At 38.2% G+C, this 23,151-nt stretch overlaps 1 protein-coding gene across 2 annotated transcripts in view; it reads right to left on the bottom strand.

Moving 5' to 3' along the window:
- Positions 1 to 4,903: 4,903 nt before the first annotated feature.
- Positions 4,904 to 23,151, bottom strand: part of LOC103143213 (FYVE, RhoGEF and PH domain-containing protein 5) — a 25,099-nt gene continuing 6,851 nt past the window's right edge. The window contains exons 3-21 of one of the 2 annotated variants that reach the window (XM_007559660.2): positions 19,185 to 19,326; positions 18,712 to 18,770; positions 18,577 to 18,607; positions 18,290 to 18,441; positions 17,340 to 17,496; positions 16,015 to 16,105; positions 15,830 to 15,880; positions 15,330 to 15,388; positions 14,172 to 14,243; positions 13,848 to 13,916; positions 12,157 to 12,240; positions 11,933 to 12,012; positions 11,705 to 11,792; positions 10,920 to 11,057; positions 10,629 to 10,731; positions 9,259 to 9,395; positions 9,074 to 9,172; positions 8,272 to 8,426; positions 4,904 to 7,195 (exon numbers count right to left, since the gene is read on the bottom strand). In XM_007559660.2, the coding sequence (XP_007559722.1) occupies positions 7,159 to 7,195; positions 8,272 to 8,426; positions 9,074 to 9,172; positions 9,259 to 9,395; positions 10,629 to 10,731; positions 10,920 to 11,057; positions 11,705 to 11,792; positions 11,933 to 12,012; positions 12,157 to 12,240; positions 13,848 to 13,916; positions 14,172 to 14,243; positions 15,330 to 15,388; positions 15,830 to 15,880; positions 16,015 to 16,105; positions 17,340 to 17,496; positions 18,290 to 18,441; positions 18,577 to 18,607; positions 18,712 to 18,770; positions 19,185 to 19,326 (1,804 nt within the window). In that variant the 3' untranslated portion in view covers positions 4,904 to 7,158. Of the gene's footprint in view, positions 7,196 to 8,271; positions 8,427 to 9,046; positions 9,173 to 9,258; positions 9,396 to 10,628; positions 10,732 to 10,919; positions 11,058 to 11,704; positions 11,793 to 11,932; positions 12,013 to 12,156; positions 12,241 to 13,847; positions 13,917 to 14,171; positions 14,244 to 15,329; positions 15,389 to 15,829; positions 15,881 to 16,014; positions 16,106 to 17,339; positions 17,497 to 18,289; positions 18,442 to 18,576; positions 18,608 to 18,711; positions 18,771 to 19,184; positions 19,327 to 23,151 lie in introns of both variants that reach the window. The other variant, XM_007559659.2, reaches the window with a different exon arrangement.

The following is a 23,151-nucleotide window of genomic DNA, read 5'->3' as shown; positions in this document are numbered from 1 at the left end:
CCACACAGGCTTGCTTTTGCTGCTGGGAGTAAATATAAAACCGAGTCTGGCGTGGAGAGACTTGCAGGACACAGGTGTGTCAGTGTTCACCTCTCCCAACTAACCTTACATAACAGGCCCTCTCTGACTCATGGCAGACACAGGATGTCTAGTGGATATGATGTGTGAGTGTGTGTGTCAGTGAGTGGCTTTGACAGACCCGCCTTAGAAACTCAAGAAACCATGCTTGTTCTTTTCTTGCTCCTGCAAACACCCACACACTCATCCTCACATAACCACAGCTATCACACACCATGGGATGCATAGGCTGCAGAGCAGGCGGTTGTTAAATCCAGCATGCAGAAACTGAAAAGTGCCAAGATACACATAGAAATTCCCTGAGCATGGCGATGATACGTTTAGGTCTATGGGAAGTGGATGAATTTGCAGTTTGAGTCACTCAAGATTGTCTTTTTAGATTATATAGATTTCATTCAGCAGGGAAGATAGTTTTAAAAGAAATATGCGTTTTAATGAAATGTTACGGTTTTTGAGGGGCTTTCCCCAGTTTTAGAGACACATACGATCGTTTGAGGGATTTTATCTGATCTGGGATTTTTTTTTTTTTTTAATTGGAACATGTTCTATTTCAGGAGTCACCACTGAATGCTTGCTGTGATCAGAGACGCAATCAGATCATCATGCAAGGCAGAGGAATACACAAGATGAAGAGAAACCAAGTGAAATAAAATAAAATAAATCAGAAAAAGGATATTGGAAAGATAATTTTTGCTTGGATACGCAAATTAATTTGGAGGTAAAACTAGAGTCAGCGATTTCCAGTCAATAAGATGACTGATGAAGTGTGTGTGGGCGTTCGGTTTTTATTTTAAGCTCCACATGACACGTTTGTAGGAGTGAATCATGGTTTGAATGAAAGAGATTTTTTTGAGGCCTTTACTTTAATTATTTCTCGTTGATGTGAAAGACCAAATTGTGTCTTAATAATTCAGTTTCTACAAATCAACATGGAGCTCGTGTTGGAAATCAGCAGAACTTCATGCAGATTTCCTGCAAGCCCAAACTGGTCTGCAGGCTCAGAAGGTAAATCACAGGAACCTTCAAAAGCAGATGTGTCTGCCTGAGTTTAGCCGATGTTAAAGTTTATAAATCCAGAAACAGAGAAAGAAGACTGAACGGCAACTGTGAGAATCAGAGGGCCGCATTGCTGGCACCAAAAGTTTAATAAAGATCACATTAACAAACTAAAAAGCTGTGTGGATGTTTGATGGACAAAAATCAAACTTACCAAAAAAAAAGCAACTTTTTCATTGAAAAAAAAAACCTTGAGAACTTTTATCCTCTTAGTGCGGTGGACAGCATTTGGTTTGGTGCTTTCTTAAATATATCTGACAGTAATCAATTCAGAGTTTATTCTATGTGCCGGTGAATATTTTGTTAAGCTGTAGCCTATCACATTTAATTTACTCACTTTTTCTTTCTCTAATAATAACAATAACAGTGAGTCAAAAAAGCAATAACAGAAGAAATGTGTGGCAAATACTTTTTCACCGCTAAGGAAAGTTTGCTACTCTGTCTTGCAACAGCAAAGATTTTTTTTTTGTGAGTATGCTAATCTGCTTCAGTAGGTAAAAGAGTATGTCCCATGCAAGTAAACAAACAGGAAACATTTCTAAAAACTTAAGTAACCTATAATAACATAAAAGGTTAAAATGAATGTTAGGACGCTTGGCGCTGCTGTGTTTTCCTGCTGAAGTAATGACTTTGCAAAGTCTTTGAGGGTTGCCTGGAAACTGCTCCTAGCCTAGAAAGAGCTTTTAATCTGTTTTGCTGCTCCCCGCACCTCCCTCCACCCTTTACTAAAACCACAAGCTGATGCTTTAACCATTCGGCTTTTTGAGCAAATCTAATGAGAATGCCCTTAGGAGGTTGTAGAGGTTTGGGATGGTCATATTTTGTGCCTGAGAAAAGAGCAGGCTGAGAGTTTTCTCAGTTCAGATTGGATAACTTGCAACAACTCAAAGGGCGTGCTAATCTTCAATCTCGTCATGAAGTCTGGTAATTCACCAAGATTTATTTTTAACACCTTAAACCAAATATTGGAGTCCATGTTTGGGCAGCGGGGATGATAAATGATCAGTTTGTGGTGCAGAGAGAGCCGAAGGCTCTGCGTCGGTCCTGTTGAGAAGGAGAGACGGCTATTTAAAGCTTCAGGGGAGGTGGAAAAGGTGCAACACCGACTTGGCAGCGTGGGCTGCGAAGAGTTTGCAAACTGGGACAGAAGAACGCATCCCTCCGCATCTCAGAAGGATGCAGAGGAACACAAGACAAAGTGCAAACCCAGAAATGTCAAACTAATGTCAAGAGGACAAAGCAATTTCTCATAAGCACCCAACTGTTGTGTAAAAAGGACTTTTGATCCCCCTGAGGATACGCTGCCCACACAGCAGAGCGAAAGATGCGAAACCATGTTGTTGTTGTTGCTGACATCTACCCTCAGTCACCACAGTGCCAACTCAGGCTGTCGGAGACGGTCAAAGCTGCTTTGTGACTAGAAAATTGTACGCAAGTGGAAAAATAAGCCATGGAGGAGGAAGCTCAGCTCAAAACATTCTTTCAGCCAGTTTGGCTGCAGCTGTTAATGACTCCTGAGGCTGTGCACATGTAACAGCGCTGAATGCATTTGACCTTATTGAGTGGGCTGCATGAACAATTGATTATTTGCTTCCCTCTGCGTTTGCTGCCGCCTGCAGTGGTGCACAAGAAAGACCAGTTTATGACTGTGGAAGACATCCCACCATGCAGTGGGAGCAGCAAACTCCAGTAGTTTGTTTTCGGTATTAATTGGAGCACAAGAAGTATGAAAAGGGCAGCCAGCATATCCGCTCCGTTTGGTGTTCAACGAGCAACGAAAGCTTCCTGCCTCCAACACCTTAACAAGCAGAAGTTAAAAAATAACCACCAAATATCCGTTTTGCATTTGTTCACTGCCAGATGAAATAAAAAAATAAAAAAATGTGTCTGTAATTTATTTTAATTTTAAAAACTATTTTATAAAACAACAAGACAACAAGGTTGTCGTGCTTGTATTTGCAAAATGCACCAAACTCTGAAGAGCTACTTCCACATTTTGTCCCGTTTGTTGTTTTTTTTTGTGGTTTTTTTTGGTGGTTGGCCAGCACAAAGTTTCAAATAATTCTGAAAAGGAAGTAAAACACACGTGGTTTCAAAATTATTCACAAATTAAATTTAGAAATGTCTTTAGTGAATATTTTGTAATGCCGTTTCGGTGGTAAGAACAGCTATGAGTATTTTAGGTTCATCCTCCACTCTGCACTTTTAGGAACCGAAATCTTTGACCCACTTTCATTGCAAAATGCCTGAAGCGCCATCAGGTTGGATGGATAGCAACAGTTTCTCCATGGATTTAGGTTTGGACTTTGACTGAGCCATTCCGACAATATCCTCTTATCAGAACTGTTGACTCTCTAGCTGTACATTTAAGATTACTAATCTCCTGGAAAGTGATCCTCCACCCCATTGTTAAGTGTTTTACAGCCTCCAGCAGGTTATTTCCAATATTGCTCTATAACTGAGTCCATTTTCCAGTCAGCTCTGAGTAAGTTTCTCGTTCCTGCGGAGGAAAAACATCCCCAGAGCATGATGCTCCCACCACCATGTGGTACATTTTGAGTTTTCCACATCACATAGCATTTTGCATGCAGATAAAAGTTTAACTTTGGTCTCATCTGAGTTATTTAACCCTTTCATGCATAGTGGTCACTACAGTGGACAGCTGTCTAAAAGTCATTTTCTTTTTATGTTATAAATGCACACAGACCACTGAAGTGGACACTAGTGCATCATAAAATACACTATCAACTACTGGCCATCAGCTGCAAATGCAAGAAAACTTTTATTAAATCCAACATGGCCGACAAACATGAAGCATGCCAACCAACCCGGTCCCTACTTCTACTCTGGCAGGTAAAAAAATATTGTGACATCAGATAACCCGTAAAGAACAATACTACTGATGTATTTTCCAAATAACAACTTTGTATTTGGAGAAAATTACAAATGATCACCTAGAAAAAAAAATCGATAATTTTCTTTTTTTACAATTTTTTTCCCCACAGTTATGGCTTAAGAAAAATGAAAACACTTTGGAAAAAATGCTGACATAAAGGATCATAATTCATGCATGAAAGGGCTAAGTTACACACAGATAGATTTTTATTTTCTTAAGGCAATTCGTTGCACTGAGTTTCATTTTGGGGTATCAGAGAAAAGGAGGTTGAAACCCATATATTCAATTAACACTTGTGTTAATTCATCACATAGGATCTCTGTAAAATACATTTGTAATGTAAAATAAAATGTAAAGCTCCAGTCATTTGGATTATTAGCAGCAGAGGCCAAAAAAAAAAAATTACACAACATAAGAAACAAAGAGAAGAAAGCAGAAGTGGGGCTGGAAAGGCAGAGCAGAGTGATAAATGGTCTGTCCTTTATGTAGGACGAGGTGTCTGCAACTTTTCAGCAGCCCCAGAAAGCAAACTTTGTGCCTGATATTATTCTGGGTCAGGCAGCCTCAGGGGGGAGATGAGAAGCAGAGCAGGCCTGGCCTTTCATTGGCCGTGCGGCGCACGGGTCTGCGTATCCCTCAACCTCTCCTGCGTCTCCTCCCGCAGCTCGGAGACATCTGCCAGCTTGACGCCTCGTGGCAGAGCCGTGGTAGCTGGAGTCCTGCGAGTGCAGCAGGAGTTCTGGTGTGTGAGGGCTACATGTTCACTTAACAAGGACACTGAGACAGGAAGTAGGCAGCGCTCGGCTTCACTTCAATCTCACCTGCCACCTAGAGGACACCAGGAGAACGCAAAAGAACGAAGGCAGTTTTCCATCATTTGTCTTTTTTTTTTTACTTTGCCTAAAAATGCAAATTAATGTTATAAATCATTAGGTACAGTACAAAATCCAAGACACTGATTATGCAGCTCAGTGCAGTCAATCTGAGTTTCACGTTTCAATCGAAGCCAGAGCTTCTGTGTACAGACAGATGGCGACTCTTTACACACAAACGAATTTACATTGCACTTGCTATAAGATATTTTAAAAATTACATACTTTTTCAGTAGGTAGACAAAGATTTTGGTCCCTGTGCTGTAATCCCTTTTGTTTGTTCATATTTTTTTAAAGGCATAGTTCAGAATTGTTGATGTAGCACGGATTTAATAACTCACCTGCAGTAGCTGACCTCAAAAGCATCTTTATTTAGTTTAAATCCAAATTAGTTAGTCCCACAGGCTGAACCTGGAGATGACACCAAACAAAGATATCACAGCAGTTCATGCAAATGCTGTTTTCTAACCTTTATCTTGCGATTTATTTGCATTGAGTGTTTATCAAGGTTTTTTTTTTAGCAATGAATATTTAAGTAGAAAATGGAGACTGAAGGCTGTGTGCAACCAATAATGTTCCTGTGTGAAATATAATAACTCACAAAACGTGCATAGTGTTTCCAAATAGATTAATTACAGTTAAGGTAAAAACTTATTCAGAATCCTGGCAGATTGAGAATTAAGATTATTTTTTACTTAACTAATAAGTTTTCTTCTGGTAGAATAAGAGGAAGTCATCTCTCAAAGAATAAAAAAAAACATGTAAAAGGAGTTTTAGTTTTGAAATAACAAATTTATTGGTTTTTATTTGCGTTGTAATAAAAAATGAATTGCAAAAAAAATTCTATGCTTCTGAGCAGCCATTTCTAATACTACGACATCCAAATAGTTAATATTTTGCTGACAAGTGTTTTCACAGTCATTAGGCCTATTTATTTTTAGCAATGAGGTTGGAACACCTCTCTGTCATCACCCTAATCTTTAGCTCCCTCAACAGTTTCTCTGTTGAATTAAAGCTTGGACTCTAAAACGCTGACTTTACTAGCATTAAGGAAAAACATGTTAGTAAAATTTAAAGTTTACCATCAGTGGGATCGATCATTTTGGACTTAACTGCTGCAAGTAGGAAAGCAAAGCGGCTTAAATAATTAATAAAATAATAAAATAATAATAATAATAATTAATAAAATAATGCTGTTACTTTTGCTTTAATATTTTTGCTTTAATAGAAGTGGAAACACTTTCTATGACTAGTTTTCAGTGCGTGTTTCACACAGGAAAGATATTAGTGGGGCACCACATCCAGTTTCTCTGTAAGTAAATGAGTCAGCAATTTCAAGGTTTAGGAAAAAGTGACTGGATTTATTTTGAGACAGCAGAAGTTTGCTCTGGTTTTAGCTTTTCTTCTTTCTTTTTTTCTGGCCTCTGGGACCAGATTATCTGGGTTTTTACTAAATCAAGATGCAAATAGTTGTATTTACTGCAGACAGTTATCAACTATTTCCAACTTTTTTAAGGTGAATTGCCTAAAAAAAGTCTGAATTATGCCTTTAATATCAGTGCCAACTGAGAAAAGAAAATTGATTTACAGGAAGGACTCTCTCCAACACTATGGTACACAGATAAATCACAGTCTTTTGAATATTTTTTCTCTCGTCTAATCAATCTGTTCCTCCCACCAATTAGTATTTTTATGCTTTAAATAAAGTACAAAAAGCACATGTTGAAATTAAGGCATAACTACGTCAAAGTAAATATGAGGCCATTTGAGATTCGTGACTGAGGCTTCAGCGTGTTTTTTCATGTAAACAAGAGCAAAATCCGTCTTTTCACTTCTTTGTTCAGTGTTTTCAAACAGATTAATAAATTAACCATGTCCAAACACGCCGTGAATTGACTGTATTGTGTATCTTGTGTAAGATGTGATAATAACTCTGGTGGATTCTGGGAAATGGGGCGGTGAGTAACAGCTGACAGGCGGCGCTCCACGCTGGCAGGTATCTGGGCCAACATCTCCTGCAGCCCTTGGCGTCACACCTGCTGCGACAGCGGGGAGGGAAGAACGCTGCAGAAGGACAAAGTAGGTAGATTGTGTCCTCTTTTTAAAGAATTCGTCTCCTCAGCTTAGCTGGTCGGGCTGCGACGTGCAGACACACAGAAAAGTGCCTTTCTCCAGTATTTCCAGTTTGGTTTTACGTCCTGTCACTTTTTGGAGATGGAGGTTTGTCAGGGGGTGAAGGCAGCAGAAGGGTTGAGTCTATAAATTTGTGGCTTCCTCCATTGCATTAACCCACCTGTGAAGGTGAAAGATTGCATACAAGCAGAGGACAATATGAATTACAACTAGATAAAGGGAGTATTTTATAGCAGTATTTACTACATTAAAAACTCTAAACAATAATAATAACAGTACACGTATGCACTTATGCATAAGAAACTAAAGTAAGTAGCTAAAGTAAGATGAGAATATTTAGTTTTAATGGGAAACCTGCAGGTAACAAAATTTGTTCCAGAGCCGAGGAACATAGAAACTAAATGCTGGTCTTGAAAACACTGAAAAGTCCACATGGTTCATATCTAACAAGCAACTCATGAATGTATTTTGGTCCAACATTATTAACAGAATTTAAAATATGACTTTTTACAAACAGGGAGCCGATGAGGTGACCTAAAGACTGGCATTGGTCAGGATTGTGGAGCAGCATGTAGATGCTACTACTCTGTTTTATTATGTGCTGGTGATGTTGCAAGATGACTTAGTTATAAACTTTATACGATAGTTAATGATAAACTGTAGTCAAGAGAGTTAGTGTGTTATAATAATCTGAGCAGGAACAGCACATAGATATTCAATAGTAGTGGCCCGAGGACGAAGCCTTGAGGAACTCTACATGTGATTGTTGTTGTCTTTGATTTTTTTGATTGCTAAAAGACACAGATTGTCCTGATCTGCTGGAGTTGATCTGCACCAACCAACCAGACAACTCTACCCTCTGTTTCAGTCTTAAATCAGCATTTTATGAGAACTAACGACTCAAGATAAAAACTTTACGACACCATCATTTTTAAGATGTTTGTTATTAAGAACAGTAACTCAACTAAAGAGCAGAGATTACAGATTACAAAGATTTGAAAAATATTTGACAACGGCTGTCTTCCTCTTTTCTGTTGGAGCTCAATGTTTTCTTTATGTGGACCCAGATAAGTCAGCAGATAAATGAAATGAACTTCGGCTGAAGAGTAACATGGCCAAAAATCCAACAGATGTGAATATTTTAGACTAATCTGGCATTTCATTCAGCAGCTAAAAACTCACCATTTCCACAGACAAAACATTTTAATGTCATATCATGAGCTGTAAGCGTCTCACCTCTGAGCTGTGAAGTTATCTTCAGCTTTAAAAGTGTAATACAAAGTGTTTTGGTGGTAAAGCTGGAAGACATTGGCCTCTGTGTCGCCTCCCTGCTTGTCAGGTAGCTTCACTGTAAAACCCAGAAGCGGTAAACTTTCTGACGCTACCTTCTCCTGAGGATGACAAAAGAAAAATGATGAGCATAACAAGCAATTGTGATGTGTAGTTATTTTGTTTTCATTTATCTGATGAATATTGAATAATGCTGTTTCAAGTGTTTCAGTGTGAAAGCAGTGTCTTGAAAAAGAAATCATACCACTCGAATTTTTTTTCAAATTTCACAAAGTTAAAAGCTGCAAACTTTAATTTAAGGGGATTTTAAGTGGTTTCCCAACATAAAAGGAGTGCCCAGTGGCAACAGTATTTCCTGTATATATAATTAAGTCTAAGTACAAATACAGCTGCAGCTAGCATAAAATTATTCACAAGTTAAGATGCCCAGTTAAAGTCCAGACCTCAAAGAATGAGCCTGAGCAAATCTGCAAAAACCTCCGTCTACAGATGTGCAAACATATCCCAAAAAACCTATAGATGTACCTGTAAAGTATTAACTAAAGACAGAAAATATGGCATATGGTGCTTCAAACTTTCCTTTCGCTTCAAATTTTCACAGTTGCACAAGGATATTTACAAGTACATTAATATTTGTGTTTGTAATTTCACTAAATGTTCACAATACGTATGAGTCGCTGTGTGCTGCGCAGGTTAAAGGGGACTGCATGTTTCCCCTCACCTCTCGGGCTCGGTAGGTGTAAAGCACCTTGTCTTTCAGCAGGAACCACAGTCTCTTCCAGTTCCTTTTGCTCGTCTTGCTCCGCTGCAGAGTCCCGCTGATGGAGCCTTCCTCTGACACGGTTGCCTGCACAACAACGCCAGCTTTTCTTACTAATCGCAACAAGGAAAAACTGCTGCAGCATTCCGAGCGGGGCATTTTGTTCCTTTTACCGGGGTGAAAGAGGCAGTGCCTTTTCGATGTCTCCATATGTTGGGGGGATGAATATTTTGGAATACGGTGGAGAGGGGACGACTGGAGCGGGTCAACCGAGGGCTACATTTGGCTGAGAGCTCGGACACTTCTCCTCCTGCAAAGACAAACAGTTTCCTTTTACCCAAAAGAGGAAGCAAGATATGCGAATGATTTGTTCCCAAGGAGCAAGACGCTTACAGGAATCTTACATTTCCTCAGCTTGATAACCACAAGAGCACACATGTTTGTTTTTATGACCACAGATTAGGAATAAACATTCCAACAGATTAAGTCATCAAAAAGTCCATTTGGATTTTGTGGGAAAACAGTTTCCAGATGCAGCAAGTGGACGGTGGATGATGAAGAATATTTAATTATAAAAACTCAGGAACTTACAGACACAAACAGCAACTGAACACAAGAACTGGGCAAACAAAACAGACAACTGGAACCACATCTAACCCTCAGACATAAAGAAAACGAAGGTAAATATTAGAAACAGACACAAAGATCTTAATGTAAAAAAAAAAATACACTGAAACTAAATAAACTTTTCTTGTCATTTTTTAACCAACCAGAAAAGTCTCTACAATGAAATCACTTTTTGATCCTGGGAAATTGAATAGGTTGAGTCTGAAGATGTTCCTCTCATGATAATCAGACGAAGCGGCAACTCATTTTTCTGTCTGAGCCAAATAAATGACAGATTGTATATTTTTCCCTTTCAAGCACCACATGTGTGTAGTATTTGCTTGAAGTGACTTTTTAGGGGGAAAAAAAGGCTACAGTCTGAGTGGCGTGATAGATGGTGTCCTCAGAACAACAGCTATGTGCAGTAATGTCCTAATGAATAAGTCGTGGGCTGATGAGGTGTAGAACAGCGAGATTTCTGCTGGTTTCAGTCAGAAGTCCAACCATAGGGCTGGTAAATGGCTGTATAACAACAGTGATCAGAAAATCAACAGAAACTGTAACTTCAACTTGCCAGAATTAGTTTTATAATAATAGTTTATGTCACCAGCAATCATTTCTCACTTTGGTAAATTACAAAATAACTGGGATTACACTTTAAAATCTCTAGGTAAGGTGCCTGTTTAATAGGTCTCCAACTGCTTCACCACACAGTACTTCTGCTGACTTCCTTCTTCTCACTAAATCACATTATAAATCTTGGCCTGATGAGCTCACATTCAGTAGGGAGAGTTTTCTACAAGCACATTTTTCCTAGAGGGCCACTGAGTTGTGTATTGATATCTGGGTTAAGTTCCAGATATAGTATCTTCACATATGTATCTGTAATGAGACCTAAGCCTTAACACAATTAAAAAGCAGATATTTTTTTAATTACCTCTCTTTTTTAGCTCGTTGTAACAGTGGTCACACACTTTGGCCATGCGGTCTTTCATGTATTTCAGTGGATATCTGTTCCTGGAGCAGCTTCGACAAACAATCTGTTGTAACAATGAAGAACAAACATTAAACGATCTCTAAAAACACCAGCAGCATTCCACACAGTCAAGTCTTAATGTGTCTAGCCGACTGTCGTCTTCAAACATCTGTATCAGTTTCTCTCCTGATCTACTAATGTAGGTCAAGTCAGAGCTCAGCATTCTAGAGTATCTCAGAGTAAATGACTTACTCTTCCACAGCTGTGGCAGTGGTGTCTGCGAACAGTGAGGCTGAAATCTGCAGTGCAGTTCATGCACATCATCACTTGTGAGACAGGAACGAGAGTGGGAGCTTTTTCTCCCAGAGAAAGCCAAAGACGATCTCTGGTCTGCAAGACATGCAAAACCCATCAGCGCTTCATCTAAACAGACGGCAGGAAGTTACACGTCTCACTGAACGTCACTGTGATGCAGCTCCAGCAAGACGTTCACATACACTAATCTTGGCTTTAAATGTCTTAATTGAACAATTCCTTTAATAAAACGTTTCTAAAACACCGTAACGCAGAAATTATAGATATAGACACAGTATTCAACGAAATGTGTGAATGAATGTCACTTTATTAATTACACTTTGAACACTATAGTTTCTATAGCCATGTCATATTTCTAGTTGAATATTTGACCACTTTTTCCTTTGACATGGGAGACGCTGCTTGCATATTGTTATGTACAATATTAGTGATAAATCAGGTAAAGTTTTCATGGTGAGGAAGAAATGCTTTTGCAAAAAAAAAATTTAAATCCAGAAAGAAATTTAAATCAGTGATATAAGGACTGATATTAATTAAAAGTTTTAATGGATGTCCCTTTGTTGGTGGAACGAGTTTTTGTTGTAATTCTCCTTGGATATTTAACCACTTTTTGGTTAGAAATGCATATTTTTAAGCCACCATCTACAGTTACATTCAAATATACACCAAAAAAAAAAGACTTGTGCATCTAATTATTGGTTTAATTTAATTAATTTTCTCACCTCTCCAGAGGTGGCTGCAGAGCCTCTTGCTTGTTCAGTCACAGTGCGGTTGAGAGTATAATACCAGTCCTCTCTTTCAAGAAAAGAGCTGCAAAAGATACACGCACACACACACGCGCGCGCGCACACACACACACACACACACACACACACACACACTACTCGTCTGATCTGAATGATTTCATTTATTAAATTTTATATTTGTTATGTTATTTTAGAGAGACCCACCTGGCAGACAGAACAATGGAGATCTCTGACCCCTCGATTTTCAAGGCATTTTGGACATTTGGGACGTTGGGTTTACTGACCTGTTAATTTTTGTCAAAAACATCATTAATCGAATATTAGAATGAGAGAGGCGGAGGGGGAAACATGCAAAGAATGAAATATATAGCAGGAGAAGACCTTGAAAGTAAATGTGTGGTTAGAGCAACACAAGACGAGAAGCTGACCTTCAACCCACTGAGTGGCAGCGTGTTCTTCAGTCTGTATTTCCCGTCCTGCTGGGGGAAGGTGTAGAGCAGCACGTCGTTCATCTGAAAAAAGACAGAGCACTCACTGTAAACCCTGCAGACGAAACAAGATGAATGAGTAAAACAAAAATAAAATGTGGAAACAGTCACCAAGCCAGGTTTAGTTACTTGTGCATTTTCTGCAACTCTCCAATAGGTGTCACTGCAGACTAATAAAAAAAAAAAAAAAACTCCTCTACTGGGAGATTTTCCACATGAAAACAGTGTTTGAGTTTTGAATATTGCCATCATCGAATAATCACAACAATAATCTGATCCAATTAGAACATGCATTTAATCTCTATTTTAAATCTCATAAAAGTAATTTTGTAATTTTCCAGTAAAGGAAAGAAGTAGGACAATCATAGAGAAAATCCGGTGTAAACACAGCAAAACCTTTTTGAGAGACATCAAATCAAACATCTTACCTCAGATCTGTTTAAAGTTACGTCACTGCAGCCTTTATGACACTACCACAACATCTCTTGATTTTTTTGCCCCAGAGTCTAGAAACCTAATTTTACACAAACGACCTTCTCCTGCTGGTTAATTTTGCAGTAATTGTTAGATGAGACACTTCTGGGCATCTTTAGGATCTGGGACAATAATACAAACTTTAAATGTCACAGCAAGACACCTTGATTACTGGATAATTAACAACTTTAGAGAAGCTCTTGACTTTTTTTATTCTCCTGTTTACTGAGATCTTATGTGACACACAAGGAGTCTGCAACCTTTCAAAATAAAAGCCTTTTTCACCCTCAATCTAGCAGAAAGATTTCATTTAGAGCCGCAAATGTTACACAACCTTTTGAGAAAAAAATACAACTTTGGTTGTTTTGATGAACATCTGCTATAGGAAATTTGTGGTCATTTTTAAAGAATCGCCATTTTATTTCTATTTTTAGGTTTCAAAATAAAGAAAACCATGAATCATTTGCAAAATATGATAAATACAGTTTCTTCGGTTGGACATTGATGTTTGTGATCACTGTTACTGTTGTTATTTTGTTGTGAAAATTCAATGCAGAAATTATTCTATGAAAAAGAATATAAAAAAAACTGCTAAAATATGCATTAAGTACTGTATCTGTATTTTTTTTTACATATTTTTGATCCTGTATATTTCTAGCCAACCTAGAAATGTTTTTAAAAGAGTATAAGCTTTATTGTGGGCGTAATATTTGTGGGCTTCTGACTTTATGTAGTTATATAAGGTGAGAGTCTTACAACTTATTGCCAAAAAATAATTAAATGAGTTCTTGAGCACTTTCTATCATTTTTCTTACTTTACGATTATCTCAATAAAATGGATAAAATACTTATACTGCGAGAAACAAGTCAAAGGTCTTAGGGAGCTAAAAGATCCACGCAGCCTTCCTTCTGCCGGCAGCAACGCACCGATTCAGGAACTCAACATCCAGAAACATCCTGGCAGGAAACTCCTGCTCCTAATAGCTCAGTCTGGACGTGAAAATAGATCAGGCTGAAAACTCCCCACTCTGTGTCTTAAACTTACGTTTTAAGTAAAAACAACAGTTCTGCAAACTGTACAGGTTTTAGTATGTCCACGAAAACAGAGATATAAACTGTGTGTTGCACCGTAACTGCAAGCAGGAAGTAGCCTTTACCAAAAACAAATGTCGGGGCTGTCGACTCTTCCTGCTGACCTTCATCAGGGTTCCCTCCTTCACAAAAACCTGACAGTTCAGAAAAGAAAAAAAAAAAAAACATGGTTAAATCAAACCAGGCACCCCTGGCAGCTCCTCTGATCCTGACAAACGCAGTGCATCTGCAGCCGTCCGGCCGTGTTATTTTAGGCCGGGCTGGCAGGGTATTCCCAGCTTGCTGATTGTGTAAAAGGCCAACAACAAGGGGTGGTGGAGGGCAGACAGGGTGGGTTGGCTGAAAAAGAAAGACTCAGACAGAAAACAATGCTCTTATCAGAGTCATACCCTGCCAGGATGAATTAGGTCCTGTGGGCTGTGAACGCTGTACGCTATGTTGATCAGATGCAACAGGTTCTCCTGAAAAACAGACAAAACAGCAGAGAGCGGGAGAGATGACAAGTCAAAATACGAGAGATGAAAGAGTCAGGAGTTACGGTTGTCGCCACCTGAATCACAAGACAGGACACGTTTTGTTGACTTTGAATCGAATAGAAGTGTTTTTACTTGGAACGTATGAGTAGGGGGTGAGAAATGTCACCTTAGGAACTATAAGGCTGTGAATCACAGGAAAAACTTTAATCCAGATGCAATTTTAGATGCAGGATTTCATGTTAGGTTGTTTCACAAATTTGTGTTTTGTTTCAAACAGTGAAGCATAAATTACAGATGAGGTTAAGGGAATATACTCAGTTTTCTTTCTTTTGCTTTTACACAGTAACAAACGCTTAAGTTTGATACATTATACGCAGGAAATGCACATTTTTCTAGACTCTAGTGTCTTTTTATGGTCACAGTCAGACTCTAAGTATGGAGCTGATGGACATGAGAAGAAATTAATATTTAGGGAACACAAATAAGTTTTTACTGTCTGGAAAAACATATTTTTCCATATGTTTTATTTTTTTCCATATTAATTTGCCTCTGGTAAATGCATCAATTAAATAATATACTATTAGACTCAGTAGAAATCCTGCATGATTATGGAAAAACGTTTCCATAATCATTTTTATGTTTCTCATAAAAATGACACTGACTGGCTTATGAGTGAATCATCCAAACTTAGGTGTTTAACTTTTGTGTCATTTGTATTATATCAATAGCATTTAATCACTTATTGTTTCTCTCAAATATCAACAACATTATTCTGCTGCTTTCACATGACTGAGCATTTTGACCACAACATGAAGCAGGACACAGAAGAACCTCGGTGTAGGACACAAAACATGGACTCGATTCTGATTCTTCTGGTTTATCTTATTCATTTCAAAATGTTTCCACGTCTTTCTTCTGCTGTTTATTTGCTTTTTATTATTATTTAACATGAAGGCTCAGCTAAATCTGTGCTACTAAGTGTCACTTCTTTATTAAGGAATGAGGTAAAGCACTTAATTTCACTACAGCAAATCCTTATTGCTGTCTCTCAGAGGTTTATTTGGTACTCACCCCGTGTTTTAAGCTGTCATTGACTTGATCTGCAATGTCAGACATGATCGCTACTGCGGCTGTAAAAGATAAATAAAAGGGAGGATGATCAGTCTCAACAAATTCTCATAGCTGCTATAGGAAGCTTTGAAACTCTTTGTCTGCATGTGAACGGTGCAGTAAGTGAGGAGTCTGCATGTTTGGACTGAGACGTCTCCCTTATCGGTTCTGCAGCATCAGATAGTGTTGCAGCGGCTTGCCTCCTGGTGTATCACACACACATTGGTCTGCAGGCAGAAAGGAGCTGCAGTGGCTGTCTAGTGGGTCTCCACTCCAAACAAAGAAATCTTAATTGGCTCTCTCTTGGCCGTTCCTCCATGCCAAATGAGCACAAATGGGTTTGCAGTGAACACAAAGCCACACACGGAGTCATGTAAAGCTCCCTTGGCAGTGTGAGAGGGCGTGAACGGAGCGGCAGCTAGGTAGTTTTTGTTTGTGGTCTCGCCGCGTGTTTACTGTACCTTGGGTGTCTTCGTATTCCTTGGAATCGGGGGAAAGGTTATTCAGATAATCTGGGTGGAGAGGGAGAAAAGATTACTTTCAGAGTAAATTCACCAAACCATCATCTGTTATTGCTATGATAATATCTGTGTCAATGTGAATCAATTACTTTTTAATTTTTTTTTTTTTTTTGTAAATGACTCACCTGTGAGGAGCAGACGATACTGAGCAACACGCACAATAACCTGCAGGAGCTGACGCTGAAGAGAAACTCTCTCCCCGGCTGGGTTCTGCTCCTAAAACAATAAACTACAGTTTAAAAGAGACACTTCAAAGGATTTAATTTTAATTTAATCAGAACCTATAACGTTTAAATGTTAGATTGTTGTTTTACATCGCCTTTGAAGTAATTACTAATACTTCCCTGAGTGGCCTTTCAGGCCAACTGAATGTTTTACTGAGAATAATGAATAAAACAACAAAAAACAAATGAAATCTTTATATTCACGTAAATTAATGGCATTATATTATGTTAAACGTATATTACATGTAACAAAAAAAACAAAAAAACACATTATTTCAGGATTTATAGCCATTTTATATGGTAGAATTATTTGTATCTGCAAATCAAACCCATCAGAGGTTACAGGATTAAGAGTGCCACGCATTTTAATATAATTATAGACATAGTTTATTTACTACATGTATAACAATTTATATAAGTGAGTGTAAGGAAATTGCTTAGAACACAGTTTCATTTAAGGTTCAGTCCACGCCTTTGCAGTAAGGATACATTTGTTTGTGTAATATTTGCCTCAGCATTCAGCAGCTTTGTGTTTTTGAGCCACAAACAGCAGCTTGAAAAATAATCAATCAGATTTAGACCAGCCCAGGTGTGGAGGGGGGAAACATTTTACCACCAGTTTCACATTTAAAGGGCAAACAAAACAGCCGCTGGCATTAATAAACAAAGCGTTCAAGGGAATCAAAGGACATTTTCAATGTCCAGGCGCTTAAATCTGACAGAAAACTGCAGAGCTCTGCAAAGACTTGACGCCAGCTCTCTCCTCGGTGGTCGATAAAACGTAGAGAGAACCTTTAAAACTCCTGTGTTCATAAACGAGACACACTCAGGCCCACTGGACATCCATCCACAATCCAGCTACGTTATTGCAAAGGACAGGGATAGTTTGTATTATTAGCCCCTCAGGGGGATTAACAACCTCAGCATTGATCTGCAACAGAGGCTGAAGTTACATCAAGAATACTTTATTGCTTTAAGTAGTGAACAGATGCTGCAGTTTTTAAATATCTCAAGCTCTGTTTCATAAACTAAACAGAGATTAAGCAAAGAAAATTACGTGACCCTGTAATGAGAAAATACATTCCTGGTTGTGCTTTTTGTGCTACACCAGAAGGTAATACTGTATGAAAAAGACTAAGTTCAGATTTTATGAACCCCAAACATTTGAAATGCAAAATTACAAGCAAAGATTGTACATTTTGAATGAGAGAAACAGCAGGTCTTACCTCATATTTCTGAACTACGGCTGCAAACGCAGGTGAAGTTCTGCAGCCGTCCTCCAGTAAACTAATGCTTCGATCATAGTGGCCGATGTAAGTGGTGAAGACCAAAAACTCTGCTTTCCTGGACAGGAAAATGTCAGCAATCCTTTGGCTGTCCTCCCTGAATGGAAAGAAACCAAAGGTAGAACGAAACAGAGGAAGCAGCAGCGTCCAAGAGTCTGCTGAGGTGAGATCATGGAAGAGGATATTTTCTCACTGATAGTGTGATGCATTTGGTTATTGAAAAGCAACAAGAATTTACGGGCCGGTTGTAAACTGAAAAAAAAAAAAATCAGTAAATGTAGCACACCTAAGTGCTAATGAATAACAACAATTTGAAAGCTTTTACTGAACAAAGAGGAGTCTGGGTTAGTTTTTGTTTTTAAGCTCAGAGGTGTATGAAGTTAATCAAAATAGGTTTTCTGTGACGTATGAAGCTATGAGAGAGAGCAAGGCTTTATAGATAACTGGAAGGCTAACTGCAGTACAATAAATATGTCTAGTTTTATCTATTTGAGCTTTAAGCTTTGAAACGCAGAGCTGAAAATGTCAGCAGCTTTTTTAAGATCTCAGTTCCTGTAAGGCTCTATGTTATCTACAATATTCAAAACTGAGGTTTCAGTAATTGTAATAATTGCTAATATCATTTAAAATGTTATGTTTGGTTCAAATAATAGTTCACTCCTACAAAAACATATAAAAATGAACACACGCAGCAGGAAAGTTAAGAAAATACTTTGAATGCTGTTCAAATTTAGACTAAAATACCTCCTGGCAAATCAAGACTTTACAAAAACTGGAAATCGGAAATTGGCCCCATAATTTTGATCGGCGCATCTCGTTTTGCTTATATGTCAGCCAGTTTTTTGGGGGGTTTTTTGTATGAAAGTGTCGTTGGATGCCTGACGACTCACCAGTGTCCGATTCGACTCTCCAGCTCGGTGAGGATTTTGCTGTGCAGCACGTAGACGTCGGGCAGCTCATTGAGAATCTCTCTGAGTCTCTCATCGTCCATCGCAGGCTGCCCGTCATCCCCGACTGCAGACCCCACAGCTTTCCGAAAGTCCTATCGCAGTGGCAGAAGTGGAGGGCTTCGTTTAATAATTGAAAAAATCTGGCATGGTGCAAGTACTTTTCTTCTGCACGGTGCACAGTGTATATTGGACGAGTTTTATAAAAACAATAAAGCCACTTCACTCACTTTCTGAAGCAACCTGAGGGCCTTCACATGTCTAAACACCAAAATAAAAACATTATTTAGTCAGGATTCATATGGGAGCTTGATTATTTTTAACAGACAGACAAACATGAAATGAAACTAGATATTTACACTTACAATCGCTCTGTATCCACCAGCTCTTTAACGATGTAAAAGGCTCTGGATCGACCATCGGGCTGTAAATAGTCATATAATTAAGTTTTAATTGGCCCAGCATTACAAGTTATTCACTCATTTTGGCTGAGGTTCAACAAATGTACAGTAACTGTCTCCCCTCTTCACAGCATCTCAAAGCGGTGCTTAAATTCCTAATAACTGGGACAATCTTCAAGAAGCCCATTATCCTCCATTAATCTGCCTCTAAATCTTGATTTATGAGACCCTTTGTGCAATAAAAGGAGGTGAAGCACAATCAATCCACTTTTTGCTGTTGTGTTCTTCTAATTTCCTTTCCAATATGAGACACCGGGCTACTCAAAATAATTAGATAAATAAATAAAATTTTAAATAAGAACATCCTTAGGTAGTAATTGGGAGGTTATAGTCAAAATAATTTGGTTTTCCCAGACTCAATGCTGGTGGGAGCCAACCTGTCGGTCATAGTTGACGTCTGTCCCCACGTCTTCCTCCTCGGAGGTGCGTCCTTGGTCTTCGTCCCCCACCGTCTCTCCCCGACCGTCACTCGTAGCACCGGCAGCCACCGAACAGACGTTGTAGGCTTCTGTGTAGGCACTGAGGAAAAAGACAAGAAGACATGAGGATATGTAGGAAGAACCACATGAAAAAATGGACTTCCTCTCCAGACTGGGCATTAACGTGTCCTGGCTTGGTTAGATGCAGATGGACAGTTTTAAGCAGATTATTCAGATCTTTTGCTGAAATCCGTCCCGAATGATTAGATGTCAATTACAACTTAAGATGCAAACAAATATGTAGGTCTACAGATTTCCCATCAGAAATAAAGTCGTCCTGAATTATTTACTTGTTTTGTTTTTCTCTACAAAAATCTTGAGAAGTCAATTTATGACGTGCAATATTTCAAGAAAGGATTCAAATCCTTTAATTTTGCTCTATTCTGTCATGTAACAACTGCAGATCTCAGTATATCTTATCAGGATTTTATGTGATAAAACTGCTTCACTGTGATCCCCCCAAATAAAATCCAGCACAACCACCTAATTGTTAACCAGAGTAAACTTGTGTGTGATTTAATTTCATTAAACCTAAACAGAGAAGAAGTCAAATATTGACTTATGGCTCTTTGAAGAGAACCGAATCACCTTGATTTGTTCATATGCCGTTAAACTTATAAATTTTTTCCAAGAAAAAGTAATTAAATCTCTATCCCATGTAGTTTTTATATGTTCTATGTGCATTAATAACATTTTTGCGCTGTTTTTAATATAGAAACGAAATAAAAATGATGATTTAACAAAAAGAATAGCAGATAAGTTGCTTTGACAGAAGAAAAATTCCTCTTCTGCATTAGTAAATATGAAAATGAAGGTGATGCACTAACGATAAGCAAAACTCATTGATAAACATTAACCGATGAGAAACAAGCAGAAGAAACTAAAAAGAACAGACCGCACCATCACCATCTTATAAGCCAAGAAATGGCTAAAAGGAAACAAGTTTTCACTACAAAATAATTTTAATTTCTATATAGTTTTGAGAAATGATCAATAACTTTTAGACTAGTAGAACTGTGAGATGTTGAGGATAATCAAGGAGGGGATAAAAACAATATAACTCATTCGTATAAGTGATTGTATTAAGTTTAGCTGGTTTTTTTCCTCATTAAAATTAGTGAAGAAACTAAGCATTCCCAATAAAAGTTTTCATTAATACCTAACATCTACAGCAAGAAGAATATCAGTTCTGTTGCTCTATTAAACCCACTGGTATCGCCCTGTTGAGACCTTCATTCTCTACAAACACAGATTTTACATTTGTCTGTGCAATTAGATGCTTTTAATGTACGCCTCTCTCTGTTCTCAGACATTTAGTCATCTGGGAATAAATCATGTGAATTTAATTTAAACATCAAATTTTAATTTACAGTCCTTCAAAATCTCCCACATTGAATTATCACTATAATAAGCATATTTAGTTTAGACAATGTGAATAAATAAAAGATTGAAGGATTGTAAAAAGCAATAAACTGGTTCAGAAAACCCTCCAGTGACAACCGCTGCCAACCAGAGACACATGTTGGTACTTTATGCTGCTTGCTTTCCTTCTGCAGTGAAACCAAAATGAATATGCTAATGGCTGTAGCACAGTGGGGAATGTAAGCAATGCAAATAAAACCGGGCTTTTAACTTACAGTGGTGTAACATTGTGTTTCCTCCGAACGGATATCCGCCTTGCCAACCCTCCTGCCATGTTTTATTCCCAGTGCTGTTGGATTTAACCCCACTGAGATGCAAATTAGCTCCATACGATTCACATATGTGAGCCGTTTGGCTCTCTGCGTCACACACATTACAGCCTGCATGGCCCATTACTGCTTACTGGAACAAACTTTGAATGAGACACCAGGGGGATGGAGTTAGGGAACTACAAAACATGAACACTTTCTATATTAAGGTTTTATATCACTCCCATAGAAACCGCTACTACTCCTCACTCCATTGCTACAACTGAAAAAGCTCCAGGAGGAAGCTGTTCAGATACAAATCACATAAGGAGATAAAAAAATAATGGTGCAACTTCTCCTTAGGCTAAGTTTTACCCAGTGAATCAGACATGGCTGCCAATGGTTTTTAAACTAAGTAATAATGAACTAATATGGTTTCTGCAGGCTAAACCATGCTTCAGTCCAACCGGTTTTTACGGTTCAGCAGAGGCTCAAACAGACTTAAGATATTTTACAGTGAAGTGTTTAAAGTCAACGCTGGATCAGTTCACCATCCGATTAAAAAGAGACCATTCTTCATATAAATGAAGTATCCACATACATGCATAAAAAGATATGCAGCCATCTTTGATCGCTGCCTGAGATGAAATCAGATTTAATTCCTTTAGTTGAGCTGGAGTCACCCAGATTATTTGTATTTGCTAAATACGAGGAGAGGGGAATAAACTCTAGGTAATTTTATTTTAATACACAGAAAACAACCACAATTAATCAACAAATGTTATAACTCGGTTATCAAAAGACTGAATTTGAATATACAGGCAAAAGTAAAACAGCAGATTGTACCTCAGGTCAACCAGAGGACAATGGATATCAAACCTCCCTCTAACTCAGAAAAAAGTAAAGCTGATTAAAAAGTAATTTCACCTTTTACTGCAAGAGTCTCCAGGGATTTGGACACAACATGCTATCTGAAAGGTTTGTCACTGAAACAGCAATCCCTACATGCTGCAATAACCCACCAAAAGAGGCAGGATCACAAAAAACAGGTAAGGCAACTCAAGCTTGTCATGGACATCTATTGCCAAAGACCCTTTTGATAGTTTAACTACAAATGTCATGATTGGTGCATGGAAAATGGTGTGTTGTGTGCTCCAAAGGAAAGTAGCAAAGGAAAGTTACACCAGTATAAATATGAATAAATTGTTTAAGTATATAGATCACTAAGAAGGACTAAGTATCTCTATTTGTAAAGGGGGTCAAGTGTTTCTAATGCATTCTAATTAACTACTTAATATTTTGTCTAGGCTGTTTTAATTTCTGCTTTTGTGCTGAATTTTAACGGTTTTGGACCTTTTTATTATTGGTACTCTATTTGATTGATATATGGTAACTGTGATGTTGGAGGAAAAAAAACAGCTTGAGATAATCTGAGGTTTGTGATTTTGTGCATTATTCAACTGGAAGTAGACACCAGTAGGTGGTGCATTTAAATGATGCTCAAATTGTACTACATAGCTAAAACTTTGCCAAGAAAATAATAGCTACTTTTGCCTGTGTGCTTTGAGTTTCAACGTGTCATGGATTCAGAGGTGGCATTTCAGATACCTTGGTTGTACTGAGTAATTATTTGAGTTACTCACAGCTTTCTAATTTCTCATACTCTCCTGCCCATTTTCTTTTGACCTCCACCATAAATTTGTATGGTCATGTCTTCATATTGTATGCTCTACAGATTGGAATGGTACAGTTTACAACTTGCAATGTCTTTGATTGGTAGTTTGGGTTCTTATTTGATTTAGTAGATGTAGTAACCAAATGCAAACAGCAGGGGGAGACTAGAGTAAGTGAGCAATAGTAAAAAGCCTGAGCAGAGAAAAGAACACATCCATGGCTCAAAAATGCTTGCCTTTGCTTTTCAGGTATCAGTTTACAACTTACCTACTATTGGGAGTTGATTTATTAACTATTAGAAATCTCACGAACACGTTTAGTCACAAACTGTATTTATTTATTTTTTTTGTTACGGTTTAGCCACAGTTAGCCGTAGGGCTGTAGTGATACAATAATCTCACGATACGATACACGACATTCTGCTCACGATATGATATATATTGCGATATTCAGCAAACGATACAATTCAATACACTTTTGCAATTTTCTGAAAGATTTTAGAGGGACAGAGTGATTTTGGT

The sequence above is a fragment of the Poecilia formosa genome, unplaced genomic scaffold, assembly GCF_000485575.1.
Source record: "Poecilia formosa unplaced genomic scaffold, Poecilia_formosa-5.1.2 Scaffold106, whole genome shotgun sequence".
NCBI classification, from domain to species: Eukaryota; Metazoa; Chordata; class Actinopteri; order Cyprinodontiformes; family Poeciliidae; genus Poecilia; species Poecilia formosa.
This window is presented reverse-complemented; position numbering and strand designations above follow the sequence as displayed.